This window comes from Dasypus novemcinctus, chromosome 11 (genome assembly GCF_030445035.2).
Source record: "Dasypus novemcinctus isolate mDasNov1 chromosome 11, mDasNov1.1.hap2, whole genome shotgun sequence".
Classification (NCBI taxonomy): Eukaryota; Metazoa; Chordata; class Mammalia; order Cingulata; family Dasypodidae; genus Dasypus; species Dasypus novemcinctus.
Genome location: NC_080683.1, coordinates 52,026,935 through 52,041,128, shown reverse-complemented (window position 1 = coordinate 52,041,128; position 14,194 = coordinate 52,026,935). Strand labels below are relative to the sequence as shown.

Here is a 14,194-nt window from a genome sequence, read left to right as displayed (position 1 = left end):
GGGCCATGATGTGAACCAATGTATATGAGGTGCAGAGGTGCCCAAAGATGTACTTACCAAATCCAATGGATGTGTCATGATGATGGGAACGAGTGTTGTTGGGGGGGGGAGAGGGGGGGTGGGGGGGTGGGGTTGAATGGGACCTCACATATATATTTTTAATGTAATATTATTACAAAGTCAATAAAAAATAAAAAAATTAAAAAAAAAAAAAAAAAAAAAAAAGAGTCCATCCTTAAAGAGAGGATTCAAGTAGATCACAGAGAGCCAATGGCCCAAAACAAGATCCATAAGCAAGGGAAATGAAAGGTCTTTCTGAGGCTGTAAACTCAAAGCAAAGTGATAACAGTTGAGCTTAGTAAGCAATGCTATTTAAATTACATATTATTTTTAGAATTCCTAAAATTATGTAATATCTCTTCCTAAAAATAACTTCATAAAATGATTTTATAAAGGACCTGGCATCTGATAAAAGCTTGAAAGTGTCAGTTCACTTCATACTTGCCTGGCTTCTCAAGGTTTGACCACAAATCTTAAGTGCTGGGAAAAGGATCAAAGACCTGAAATAGAACTTGCAAGTTGGTGTCCACTATGACAGTCAAATACAAACAATGCTAGATTTTTCTTACAAGGCCATGAAATATTTGCATTTGCTCTCTCTCAAGCCTCAATTCATGGCTTCTCAGCCTACAGTAACCAGGCTTCCTCCCAGCACTGCTCTAAGCTGGTCTGGTGCATATCAACAACGACCTCATCGTTTTCAAATTTAACTCACACCTTGGAGTGCTGTGCAGCATTGGATACTTCTTGGTTCTCTCATCCATTTCTCATGTTTCTCTTTCCTGGTTTACTTCTACCTACTTCCACCTTCCTCTTTCCTGGTTTTCCCTTTAAATGTCAGTGCTCCCCAGAGTTCTGCACTCAATCTCTGTTCCTCTCATTTTAATCAAACTCTCATGATTTTCTACAAACCCATAACTTCAAGTACTACTTATACCCTCCTGCTGCTTTACTTACATCACCACTCACATTGTGTGCTCCAGCCTCTGGTCTGTAAATCCATATTCCATCTGAATATTTCCACTTGAATGTCCTAAAAATATTTCAAATTAAATACCCTCCCCCAACTCTCCAACTCTTCTATGCTCTTGTGGTACTTCGCAGATGCCTTATCCTAACGTTATTATACTGTACTGCTGGGTTTAAAAACATTATCATTGTTCATCGAAGACAGGGACTGTTTTACTCAACTTTGAATCCCTAGCTCCTAGCAGAGCACAGCAGACACACAGTAGGCATCCTCTAAATATGAGTGAGCAAGTACAAGCATTGTACGATGGATGAATTGAACCTGACATTAAGCATTTTCACTCTGCCTGTAGTATTTCCTTCTTTCCTTGGCTCAGTAGTCTAGGTTATGTTTTGGTTACTATATACTTTGTTTTTAACTTCCTGACTGTTGCTGGGTGATTTCCATGAGACTCTCTCCTGGTTGCTATGCTTCCTGTACTCTGAGATTTCCATCTGTAGCTAAAGGGTCACTTTTTTTCTTTAACAGTCTCTGGAATGGAACGGAGACTGAGGGAAGCTCAATTGCAACCACACACATATTTGTGGACTATAGAGGCAGGGAAGAAGTTTGGCAGGAGTCCCCATATTTCTGCCCAGAGTTATCCCTTGTGTCTTTTTTCACTATCTGCTCTATCAAAAAAAATCTTGCTTTCTCAGTATTCACACTCCAGTTTGGATGTTGTTTTACTAATAGTAGATCTATAAACTTGAAAAATGAGAAGATTTCTAAACCACAAAATAAAAATGAGAGTTGAAGTTTTTTTCAAGCCTTTGAAGGATAAGGTCTTTTTATTGTTTTTGTCTTTTAATCTTTAAAACAAATATTGCTGAGCCATTTTTTTTTTAAATGGAAGACTTCTGCTAAAAACAGGATTTGGACAGACATCTAGCATATATGCCTTTTACAAACATGTTATACTAGACTTCCTGTATCTGGAAATGTTGGCAACTGAAGTGTTCTGATTAATTGAATACTTGGGTTAATCAATCTAAAAATATTTCTTAAGTGGTTGCTCCACACTGCCCAATACACTGAAAGGAAATCAAAAGTCAATCTTTCAAGTTGTTAGAAGTGAAGAAAAGTCCAAGACACATGAAATAATCTGTAAATGATTTAAGATGATATTAATTAACCATATAAATCCTTAAAAGGGTCCTTGAAACTGACAGAAATACTCCTATGATCCTCTGGCCAACTTATTCTCCCATGCTCCAGAATGATTATTTCAAACTTTCTACACTCTCCTCAGACTCCCAATGCTCCACTGCCACAACCACCACCCTAACTCCACCTCCACTCCCACTATCTCCCTCATTCTCGGAAGGTGACTCTGACTTTTACCTCATAGGAGAGAAGAAAATGTAGAAGCCCTCAGAAACTTCATCATCTTCCCATGGCCTTCCTACACATATCCTTATTGTTTTCATTCCATTCAATTATAACCAAGGAAGTATCCCTTTTCCTATGTAAGGCCAATCCCCCTCTAGTGTGATGGGTCCCTTCTCAGCCTTCTTTTCAGAATTCTTAAATAAAGATACCTCTTCTTTCTCACTTTTATACATTCACTCTCTCCATCAGAAATTCCCAACAGTTTTTAAACAGTCTTAAGAGTTCCATTTAAAAACTCTCCCAAGTCCCATACCCCCGGAAATACTGTCCTATCCTTCTGTCCCACTTCACAAGCATACTTTGCAGAACAGTTGTCTATGCTTGCAGTCTCCACTTCCTCAACTCTCATTCACCTTGGCTTCTGCCCATCATTCCACCCTTGCAAATGTGACCAGTGTGCTCTATGTTGTTAAATTCAATAGGTATTTCTCAGAGAGCTGAAATTAACATCTACATGATAATAATTCACAGAACTTTTGTAAGAGATGACCCTAACTATGAGGCTAGACTTCCCATATTTGAGCCATAGCTCCACATACTATCTCTATGACCTCAGGCAAACTATACCCTCATTTCCTCACATAAAAAAATAGAGATAATAACTAGCCTGTGAATATTGAATGCATTACTACCCACACATGCACATATAATTTAGTTAGCATAGAGCCTAGAAATCATTAGGTTTCCAGCTTATATCTCTCTTCTGAATGCTGAACACGCTAATGAACTGCATACTAAACATTTCTACTTGGATGTCTCAGGATATTGTATTAGTATTCTATTACCACTATAAAAATTACCACAAACTTAGTAATTTGAAATAACTTAAATTTATTATGCTACAGTTCTGTAGGCTGGAAGTCTGGCATGGGTCTCACTGGGCTAACATCGAAATATTAGGAGTGCTGCTTTTCTTTCCGGCTTCTAGTGCCACCACATTCCTTGGCTCATGGTATCTTCCTCCATCTTTAAAGCTAGCAATGTTGCATCTCTTTCTCTGACTCTCTTCTGTCTCCCTCTTCACATTATAAAAATTGAGATATGACTCACATGCTATAAAATTCACAACTTTAAAAGTGTAAAATTCAGTGGTGTTTAGCATATATACAAGATTGTACATCACCACCTACTATTTACAGAACATTTCCATCACCCCAAAAGGAAATCCCACACTGTTATTAGTTATACTCTCCATTCCCCCAACCCTGGGGACCATTAATTTACTTTCTGTTTCTATGGAATCATACAATTCGTGGCCTCTTGTGTCTGACTCTTTTTCACTTAGAAAACGTTTCAAGGTTCATCCATGTTGGAGAATATATCAGTCCCTCATTCTTTTTAAGGCTGAATAATTTCCTATTGTATGAATATACCACATTTTGTTTATCAACACATCAGTGAATGGATATTTGGGTTGTTTCCACATTTTGACTATCATTAATAATGCTGTTATGGACATTCATGTACAAGCTTTTAGAGGAATATGTTTGTTTGTTTGTTTAAGATTTTTATTTGTTATTTATTTCTCTCCCCTTCTCTGCCTTCCCCTCTCTTCCCAAGTTGTCTGCTCTCTGTGTCCATTCGCTGTGTGTTCTTCTGTGTCCACTTATATTCTTGTCAGCGGCACAAGGAATCTTTTTTTGTTGCGTCATCTTGCTGTGTCAGCTCTCTGTGTGTGCGGCACCACCCTGGGCAGGCTGCACTTTTTTCATGCTGGCAGCTCTCCTTATGGGGCACACTCCTAGTTTGTGGGGCTCCCCTATGCAGGGAACACCCTGCATGGCACGGTACTCCTTGCGCGCAACAGCACTGCATGTGGGCCAGCTCATCACATGGGTCAGGAGGCCCTGGGTTTGAACCTTGGACCTCCCATGTGGTAGGGAGATGCTCTATCCATTGAGCCAAATCAGCTCCCTGGAATGTTTTCAATACTCTTGAATATATACCTAGGACTAGAATTGCTGGGTCATATACTACCTCTATATTAACATTTTAAGGAACTGCCAAATTGTTTTCCAAAGGTACTACATCATTTTACATTCCCACTAACAATGTATGAGGGTTTCAATTTTGTCCACATCCTTGCCAACACTTGTCATTTTCCATTGTTTTGGTTATAACCATTCATCCTATTGGGTGTGAAATGGCATCTTATTGTGGTTTTGATTTGCATTTTCCTAAAAGCTAATGATATTGAGGATCTTTTCATGTGTTTATTAGCCATTTGTATATCTTCTTCATAGAAATTTAAATTCAAATCCTTTGTCCACTTTTTGAGCTATTAATATTTTTATTGTTGAGTTATAAGAGTCCTTTTATATTCTGAACACCACAGCCTTATCAGATATATGATCTGCAAAGATGTTATGTGATCCTTTGGGTTGCCTTTTCACTTTCTTGATAGGGTCATCTGAAGCACACACATTTTTAATTGTGATTAAATCCAATTTGCTATTTCTTCTTTGGTTGTTTGGGCCTTAGGCATCATAGCTAAGAAACCATTTCCTAATGAAGGTCATGAAAATTTACATCAGTGTTTTCTTTTAAGAATTGTATAGTTTTAGCTCTCACATTTAGGTCTTGGATTTATTTTGAGTTAAATTTCTATATGGTGACGGAAGTATCCAAATTCATTCTTTTGCCTGTAGATATCCAGCTATCCCAATACTAATTGTTGAAAAGACTATTTCTTTCCACATTTAATGGTCTTGACAGCTTTGTCAAAAATCATTTGAGGGGAGCAGATGTCGTTCAAGCAGCTGAGCTCTCACTTCCCACATGGAAGGTCCCAGGTTTGGTTCCTAGTGCCTCGTGAAAAAACAAAAATGAACAACAAGCAAAATAAACAAACAAAAAAAACAACTCAGGGGAGCCAATGTGGCTCAGTGGTCAAATGCCAGCTTCCCACATATGAGGTTCCAGGTTCAAACCCCAAACCCCAGAACCTCAAGAAAGAAAAAAAATCCATTGACCACAGGTAATAGGTATTTCTGCACTCTCAATTCAATTTCATTAATCTATTGGTCTATTCTTATGCCAGTATTACACTGTCTCTACTACTGTTTCTTTCTAGTAGTGTTTGAAATCAGGACATGTGAGTGCTCCAACTTTGTTCTTTTTTCTAGATTGTTTTAGCTAACCTAAGTCCCATGCAATTATATAGGAATTTTAGGGTCAGCTTTCTGTTAGACACAGCTGAAATTTTGATAGGGATCTCACTGTGCCTGTAGATCAACATGGGGAGTAAGTATTGCCATCTCAACAATATGTCTTCTAATCCATGAACACAAATGTCTTATTTAGGTCTTTTAAAATTTCTTTCAACAAATTTTTATAATTTTTACTATATAAGTTTTGAACTACTTTTGTTAAATTTATTTCTAAGTATTTTTTTTAGGAGGTACCAGGGATTGAACCCAGGACCTCGTATGTGGGAAGGAGGTGCTCAACCACTGAGCTACATCTGTTCCCTAATGATAGAGTTTTTCTGCTTGGTTGGTTTGTTTTTAGGAGGTACTAGGGATTGAACCTGGGACTCTGTACACATGGGAAACAGGCACTTAACCTCATGAGCTACATTCACTCCCACATTTCAAAGTATTTTATTCTTTTCGATGCTATTGTAAGTGGAGATGTTTTCTTAATTTCGTTTTCTGATTTTTCATTGCCAATACAATTGATTTTTATACATTGACCTTTTATCCTGCAACCTTAACTGAACTACTTTATTTGCTCTTGTAGCTATGTTATGCATTCTTTAGGAATTTCTATGTGTAATATTATGTGACCTGTAAATAAAGATAGTTTTATTTCTTCTTTTCCAATTAGGATTCCTCTTATTTCTGTGGAACAGAAGTGGCAAGGGTGGACATCCTTGTCTTTTTCCAGATCTCAAAAGAAAAGTTTTCAGTCTTTCCACTGTTGACTACAAAGTTAAGTATGGGTTTTTGCAGATGTCCTTTATCATGTTGAGGAAGTGCCCTTCTATTCCTTGTTTCTTGAATGTTTTTATCATGAAAGGGTATGGGGGGATTTTGTCAAATTCTTTTCTGCATCTATTGAGATGATCATAAGGGCTTTTCTCTTTATGGTGTATTATATTTATTCATTTTTGTATGTTGAACCAACCTTGCATTCCTGGGATAAATCCCACTTGATCATTTTGTAGAATTCATTTCATATGCTGCCAGACTTCATTTGCTAGTATTATGTTGAAGATTTTTATATCTATATTCATAAGTGATATTGATCTGTAGTTTTCTTGTGATGTCTTCATCAGGCCTAAGTATCAGGATAAAAGTAGCCTCAGACAATGATTTATGAATTATTCCCTTCTCCTTTATTTTTGGGGGAAGAATTTGTGAAGGATTAACAATTTTTCTTCAGGATGTATTTCTTGTAGCTTAGGTCTGTTAGTAATGAACTCTCTCAGTTTTTGTTCATCTGGGAATATTTTAATATTGCCTTCATTTTGAAGAACCATTTTGCCTGATATCGAATTCTTGATTGATGTTGTTTCTTTCAGCATTTTGAATATGTCATTCCATTGCCTTCTAGTCTCCATGGTTTCTGATGAGAAATCAGCTTTTAATCTTATTGAAGATCCTTTGTACATAAGTCATTTCTCTCCTGCTGCATACAAACACACAGTCACACACACCCTAAGAGATCCCACAAAATAAACAAGCAAGTAACAAACCAACAACTAGTGCTCTTCTAGTTTTCCCTATTCCCTATGTCAGTGGTTGGCAGAATCATCTACATTGTACTATAAGCCAGACCTACAAGTCATTATTCATATCTTCTCCCCCTCTCATCCTCCATAACCAGGATATCAACTCAGCATAGCTTGGTAGCATTGATCTTACATACATTTTGGGTTTCTTCAGTAAAATCAGTGTCAATGCTAAGAAGAAATTCCCAAGAAACTCCAAGGAGAGAAATTAAATACTAAGTAATAAGATTTAATTGGGTAGGGTTTAGCTTTGGAAGGCCATGAACCATTGTAGTATCCTATATTTTTCTGTTCCCCATAAACTAGTTTTTGCCCTGTTTGGAGTTCTATCACCCTTGTTGACAATGTATGGTCTAAGCATATATTGTCTTCCTAAAACAATCTTCTAATGGATCCTACTAACTCATTCTTGCCTCTCTCTATACTCTACAATGCACTTAGAGTGATTTTCCATATTGTAAACCTGAACATGCCCCTAGTCTTCAATACATTTAGCTACTCTCAGAATAAAGCTAAAATGCCTAACACTGCCTACAAATCTTTCATGGCGTGGTCCCAACTCTGGGCTCATCTCATGTAACAACTTTAAACCCCTCTTCCAATTCATTGGACCACCCTCTTGTCATTGGGACTTAGCACATGCTATTTTTCTGCCTAGAAGCCTCTTCTCTGCCTTCTTTGTTTATTAAAGCTTATTTCTTAATCAATCCTTCTTCAAAGAAGTCTTTCCTGTTATTCTCAATTTCATTAAATCTGCCTTTAATTAACTATCATACTACCACACCTACCCCTCAGTAGTACTCATACAACTGTGATTTTATATTTTTATTTGTGCTTTAGTAGTCTATAAGTGTTATATCTGGATTTTTTACCAAAAGTAAAAGTTTGTATTTAAAAAGGAAATTAAGCTACAGATGCACAAAGAACAGAAGTTTAATATACCAAAGAAAATTTGTTGTTTGATATTTGGGGCAATTATTTAACATTGATATTTGGCATGATTTTTAGGGTTTTCCAAAAAAATGGCATGAATTATAGCTCTGCACAATATTTAAAATAACTCAACAGGAAACTGAAAATTACCTTTACACCATATTTTCACAAATTGTTCTAGAAATAACAAACTCATGTTTAGTTGCTTTTCCTTTGCTTTAAAAGAAGCTACCATGCGGGCGGTTTCGGGCCTCCGGGAGGGCCTGCGAGGCTGGCCGGGCGGGCTCTCCGGATGGGGCCGCCGCGCGGGCGAAGGAGGAGGAGCGGGCACGAAGCCTCAAGGCCCCTTCTCGCCGCTCAGGTTTTGTGGGGATGTGCGACGCGATGAAGAACGCCACGGAGACGAGGACTATGCGCAGGTCTGTTTATTGAGGAAGTGCTTGCAAATAAAAGTCTGGGGGAGCAGAGGCGGGGCTGGCCTGGGGCGAGTGTGGATTGGTGGGAATGGACTTTATGCCCTAATATGGCTGGGAGATGTCGCTATCCAGGCCAGTGGGCGGAGACCGGGCGGGGGGGGGGGGGGCCGGCAAGGGGCGGGCGGGCCGGGGGCTGGCAGGCTGTGACTGCCAGGCGCGCCCGCGCCCTGCCGGGAGGGGTGTGGCAAGCGGTGATTATGTCTGCACTTGCGTGTTGTGGGAGGGGGGAAGAAGCGCGGGGGTTCCTCTATGGCGGCGGCCTCTCGCGGAGGCCCCTGGAGGTGGGGGGGTTGAGAGAGAGGCGCAGGCAGCGGCTGGATCGTGGCGGGGGAGCGAGGGGAGGGCGGGAAAGCGCCCGGTTTCCCCTCTCGGCAGAGGGCCGTACGCCCGTGCCTGCCGCCGGGGCTGGCCCACGGCGGCGCCTGGTGTGTGCCGAGCCCTGCCACTGCCGTGAGCCACACCTCGGCCTGACGTCTCTCCCCATCTCCCCCTTCTTTTTTAATAAGGGCCAGCGCGGCCGTGGCAAGGAGGGCCTGGCGGTCGTGATGTGTCCTGAGAGCGCGTCGCACACAGAGGAAGCCGCCAAGGGCTATTATGAGGAGAAGTAGAAAGATGATGACAAGGATGTGAACGAGGGGAGGGGTGCCGGGGGGCGGCAGTGGCCTTTGCCCCGCAGCCTCTTTCGCGCGGTGGAGAAGGTGCAGGATCTGTGAGCGGAGGGGATCCTCAGGGTTGGAGATGTTGAGCTGCTGCATGCGATGGTTGAGTAGCCGAAGACGGCGGAGCTGGCGACGGGTTGACGGGGCTGGATCGCCGGTGCTCGGGACAGGCGGTGGGCGACGAGGGGCCATCTGCGGAGACAGAATGAAGAGAAAATCCTACACTTCCCCCCTTCCCCCCACCCACACCTCCCTCTGAATGTTGTTGGGGGGGGCAGGGAGAAGGGAAGAGCAGAATGAATGATAGCATGGAAGGGAGGGTCAGGTGGAAAGTTCGGCCGGCTGACTTTGAGGGTCAGCATCAGCCGGGGTCTCGGCGGTATAGGGCTTGACGAGGCATCCGGGGACCCAAATGGGCTGAGGCTCTGAGTCTGGGAAGACGCAGGCGAATCCTCGCCCTTGGGCCAGGAGAGGGGCGGGCCCGCACCAGTTGGATGTTTGCCGGTCGCGCCAGAGGACGAGCGGTGTGGGGGTAGCCCGGAAGGTAGGCCCCAGTGCTTGTGAACTGGTGAGCACCCCTGGCTGTCAAAAGCCATTAAATTGTGGCGGATTAAAACCTCGGTGACGATGTCACGGGGGGTGCGGCGTGGATGGTTGCTGGTCTCCTTAGTGATAAGAAACTTGAGAAAATGATGAGTGCGCTCTACCACGCCTTGGCCCTGGGGGTTGTATGGGATGCCAAAGTGGTGAGTGATGTTGTACAGCTTGAGGAACTCCGCGAAGGAAGCACTTCTGTAGGCAGGTCCGTTATCTGTTTTGATGTCCCAGGGGACGCCCATGAAGAGGATGGACTCTCGAAGGGCTTGGACGGCATGCTTGGCGGTTTCTCCCGTGAGTGCGGTAGCATAACAGAGATGAGAGAATGTGTCGATCACTACATGAAGGTATCTCCAACGACCGAATTGAGGAACATGAGTCACGTCCAATTGCCACCTAGAGTTGGGCCGAAGTCCACGAGGATTAACTCCTTGGGGCTGAAGTGGTCCAAGAGGCAGCAGCGGGGCACAGGTCCGGCATGACCGGACAAGGTGCTTGCAAGTATGAATTGGCAGGTCCGGAAAGAGCTTGTGTATGCTTCTGGCTGAAAAATGAAACCTGGCGTGCAGCAACTTGGCCTGATTGATAAGATCGCCGACTGCAGCAGCGGCACCCACAGGGTCTGTTGGTAGTAGGTGGACGGCTTGATCGGCCAGATGGTTGCCATGAGCCAAAGGCCCTGGGAGGCCGGAGTGACTGCGGATGTGGGTGATGAACCAAGGCTGCTGGCGCTCTTCAAGCTGCTCCTGGAGCTGCAGAAGAGCGGCATTGATGTCCTTATTGGGAGGGAAGTCGGGTGGAAAAAACGCTGAAAAGGCGATGACTTGACAGACTTGAAGACAATAGAGGCTGTTGGTGAAGATGTTCAAGGGGCAATCAGGATTCAGCTGGAGGGCCATAAGGACAGCTCGCAGTTCTGCTACTTGGACAGAGGACTGATGGAGGCGCACATGAGTGCGCGGCTGGTGCTCATTAGGCGCGTAGACAACTGCGGCGAACTTAGTTTTTGAAGCATCTGTGAAGACGATGGCCGCACCCGGGAGGGGTTTGCGGGACGGAAAGGGGAAATGGTTAGGCGCTGTGATATCTAGCAGGGGGAGGCCTTGCAGCAGCCGGTGCTGCGGAAAGTGGTTGTCGAAGCTCCCGCGAAAGAGTTCCATGAGCACCTGCATGTCGATGAAACTACGCAGCAAAGTAGTGGTCTGTTCAGCAGTTAGTGGCCACACGATGGTGTCAGGCAGGTACCCATAATGATATGAGGCGTGGGTGACCAGGGCTGTGGTGAGCTGAATGAATAGGGTAGCTTGAGGGCCAATTTTTCTGAGCTTGCTCTTGGCCATGTGGACCCAGAGGAGTGGCCCGTCCTGCCAAAGAAGGCCCGTAGGTGTGCCCCGGGTGGGCAAGATTAGTCCCAGTAGTGGTTTTTCGGGGTCATACCGTTGGAGCTGACAGTGCTCGAGGGCGGAGTTGATCTGATGAAGGGCTTCCTTGGCCTCAGGAGTGAGGGTGATTCTTCTGTGAAGTCCTGGCGAGGGCGGCGCATTAGTGCGCAAGAGCTGAAACAATGGCTGAAGCTGCTGTGTGGTAAGGGAAAGCGCCGAGCGCACCCAGTTGATTTGCCCACAAAGCTGTTGCAGTTCATGGAGCGTGAGCGAATCGGGCACTTTAAGTTTTGGCGTTTGAGGTGTAACAGTGGAAGTGATGGAGAACCCCAGGAACTGGTACGGCAGATGGACTGTTAGCTTCTGTGCATTGACTTTGAGACCCAAATCCTGAAGATGGCCTAAGAGTTGCTCCAGTACTGTGCGCAAACCTGGCTCGGAGGGATGGGCGATAAGCAAATCGTCCATGTAGTGAATGATGTTGGCATACCTCACGAGCGGCTGGATGGCTTCCCACACGTACATTTGACAAATGGCGGGACTATTCCGCATGCCTTGGGGCAAAACGCGCCATTGGTATCGCTGTGCTGGTTCCCGATGATTGGTTTGGGGAACCGTGAAGGCGAATTTCGGCCGATCTGCCGGGTGGAGTGGAATGGAAAAAAAACAGTCTTTGATGTCTATTACTGCAACAAACCAATGCCGAGGGACGGCTGTAGGGTGGGGGAGGCCGGGCTGCGGCGACCCCATAGGCTAGATATGTTTGTTGATTTCCCTCAAGTCTTGGAGTAGACGAGGCTTGCCATTCTTCTTCTGAATGAAGAATATTGGAGAGTTGTAAGCGCTGGTGGAGGGCTCGATGTGGCCCGCACGAAGCTGCTCGCTCACGAGTCCCTTGAGAATGTCCAGTTTAGGGATTGGAAAAGGCCATTGTTCCACCCAAATGGGTTCCTCTGTATCCCAACGCAGAGGAACGGGCGCTGGAGGTTGAACGCGAACAATGGCCGAAGCTATTGGGGGGGCAGCTGCGGTGGCGAAGCAGTGAGAATGGCCCCCGACTGGTGCAGGATATCACGGCCCCAGAGAACTTGCGAGATTTCTTTTAGAACGAGGGGGCGGAAGGTTCCTTGACGGCCCTCAGCATCTCTCCAGACGACATCTTGGGCAACTTGCTGGGAGGGCGCTTGGCCAGTGGCCCCAACAACCAAGGGCCCATCGGTGAGGGGGAGGTGGCCGGCCTGATCAAATGGGATGCAGGAAATTTCCGCTCCTGTATCAAGCAACCCTGTGAGCCAGCGGCCAGACACTTGGATGGAGAGAAGAGGTTTGGTGGAGGGCGCAATGGGAACAGACCAGAGTACTCTCATGGGCGGGGAGGCTGAGTCGCCGTGGCCTCTTTGTTGCGGGGCTGAGGCCTGCCCCCATGGCCGTTTAAAGGCATGCGGCTGGTGTTAGGGACGCGGCAGTCGCGGGCCCAATGGTACACTTTTCCACATCGTGGGCACGGAGTGGAGGGAGCCCGTGGCGGACGGCTTGCCTCGGGCAAGTTCGGCGGTGGCCGCGGTTTGTTGGGACATCCTCGAGCGTAATGACCGAGTTCGCCACAGCGGAAGCATTCATTGGAGGCTGAGACGGCAGCGAGGACGGCCTGGGCCATGGCGGAGGCCTGGACATTGACACCGGAGCAGGCCAGGACCCAATCATGGAGGGGCTTGTCTCTCAACGGTCTGATGATTGCTTTGCAATTGGGTTTGCACCCTCTTGGACGATGTCCTTGATGAAGGAAGTTTGAGCTTGTGCGCCGACGACTTTGCGCTCAGCGGCGGCCTGAACGCGCGCCATGAAGTCGGCGAATGGTTCCTCAGGTTTTTGAAAGAGCCTAGTGAGTGGCTCGGGAGCGGAGGCGGCGCAGTTGCAGAAGGCTCGGAGGGCACTCAACTGGAGAAAGAAGCCTTGAGGAAGGCCCAAAAAGCGTTGAGGCGCGCTGAAGCACCCCAGCCCGAGGAACGCGTTGGGAGGGTATGGGGTCCCGTTGCGGGCGTTCTCGGCGATTTGTCTTTCATTCTCGGCGGCAAAGTGCGCGCGCCAGTCGATGAATTGCCCTGACGGGAGAGCACCCCTCGCGAGGGAGATCCAATCATATGGAAGGCAGCGGGCAACGGACATGCGCTCTAGCAGGTCCTTAGCATGGGGACTAGCGAGCCCGTCCTCTCAGATGGCGTTACGGAGGGCTTGCACATCCTTAGGGGAGAAGGGAACCCACACTTGGGGGTTCGCCGGAGAACGGTTGGGGTTTAGCGGGTACATATCAGCGAGCGGAGCGGTGGGAGGCTTTAAGAGAAATTCGTCAGTGCGTGGGGAAGGGTACCCTTGGTGAAGGAAGGGTTGCGGCGGTGCATAAGATGGCGGCCGCTCATGTTCAAAATCCAGGTCATCATCGGAAGATGGCGGACGCAGCATTTCCGTTTCCGGGTTGGGCAGGTAGTGGCAAGATGGCGCCGAGGCAGGAAGGGGAGGGTATAGAGGCGGAGGTTCCTTCCGTGAAGAAGCAGGAAGGGGCGGGGAGTGGGACTTCTTCCTCTTTTGAGAGGAAGAAGGAGGAAGTGCGCCATCTTGGGTGGACTTCCCCTTCTTCCGCGAAGAAGAAGGAGGAAGTTCGCCATCTTGGTCAGAGTCAGAATCAGCGGCGCAGAGGGGGTTAAGTTCAAGGGCGGTGTTTAGCTGGGCTGAGAGAGATTCAGTGTCAGAATCACTGTTGGGAGCATCCTCCTCACAAGCGTTTCCCTTATCGGAGCCACCCAGAGTATCGCACGGGAAAGTCTCGGCCTCAGGGGTGGGCACACCTTGCAAGCAGGCGCGAATGGCCACGAGGGCAGGGAGGAGGCCGGGGGAAAACGATCGGCCTTCACGCTCCATAGAGGAGGTGACTCGGTCAATCAGCCTGGCATAAG

At 46.1% G+C, this 14,194-nt stretch overlaps 2 protein-coding genes across 2 annotated transcripts in view; both read right to left on the bottom strand.

Annotated features, from left to right (window-relative positions):
- Nucleotides 1-8,548: 8,548 nt before the first annotated feature.
- Nucleotides 8,549-14,194, bottom strand: part of LOC131280408 (WAS/WASL-interacting protein family member 3-like) — a 30,185-nt gene continuing 24,539 nt past the window's right edge. Inside the window, exon 2 of the mRNA XM_058307069.2 lies at nt 8,549-9,456. Within this exon, the coding sequence (XP_058163052.1) occupies nt 8,641-9,456 (816 nt within the window). The 3' untranslated portion in view covers nt 8,549-8,640. The remainder of the gene's footprint in view (nt 9,457-14,194) is intronic.
- LOC139439946 (endogenous retrovirus group K member 8 Pro protein-like) lies at nt 12,254-12,610 on the bottom strand. Its single transcript, XM_071218378.1, has one exon. The coding sequence runs from the start codon at nt 12,608-12,610 to the stop codon at nt 12,254-12,256; it is 357 nt and encodes a 118-aa protein (XP_071074479.1).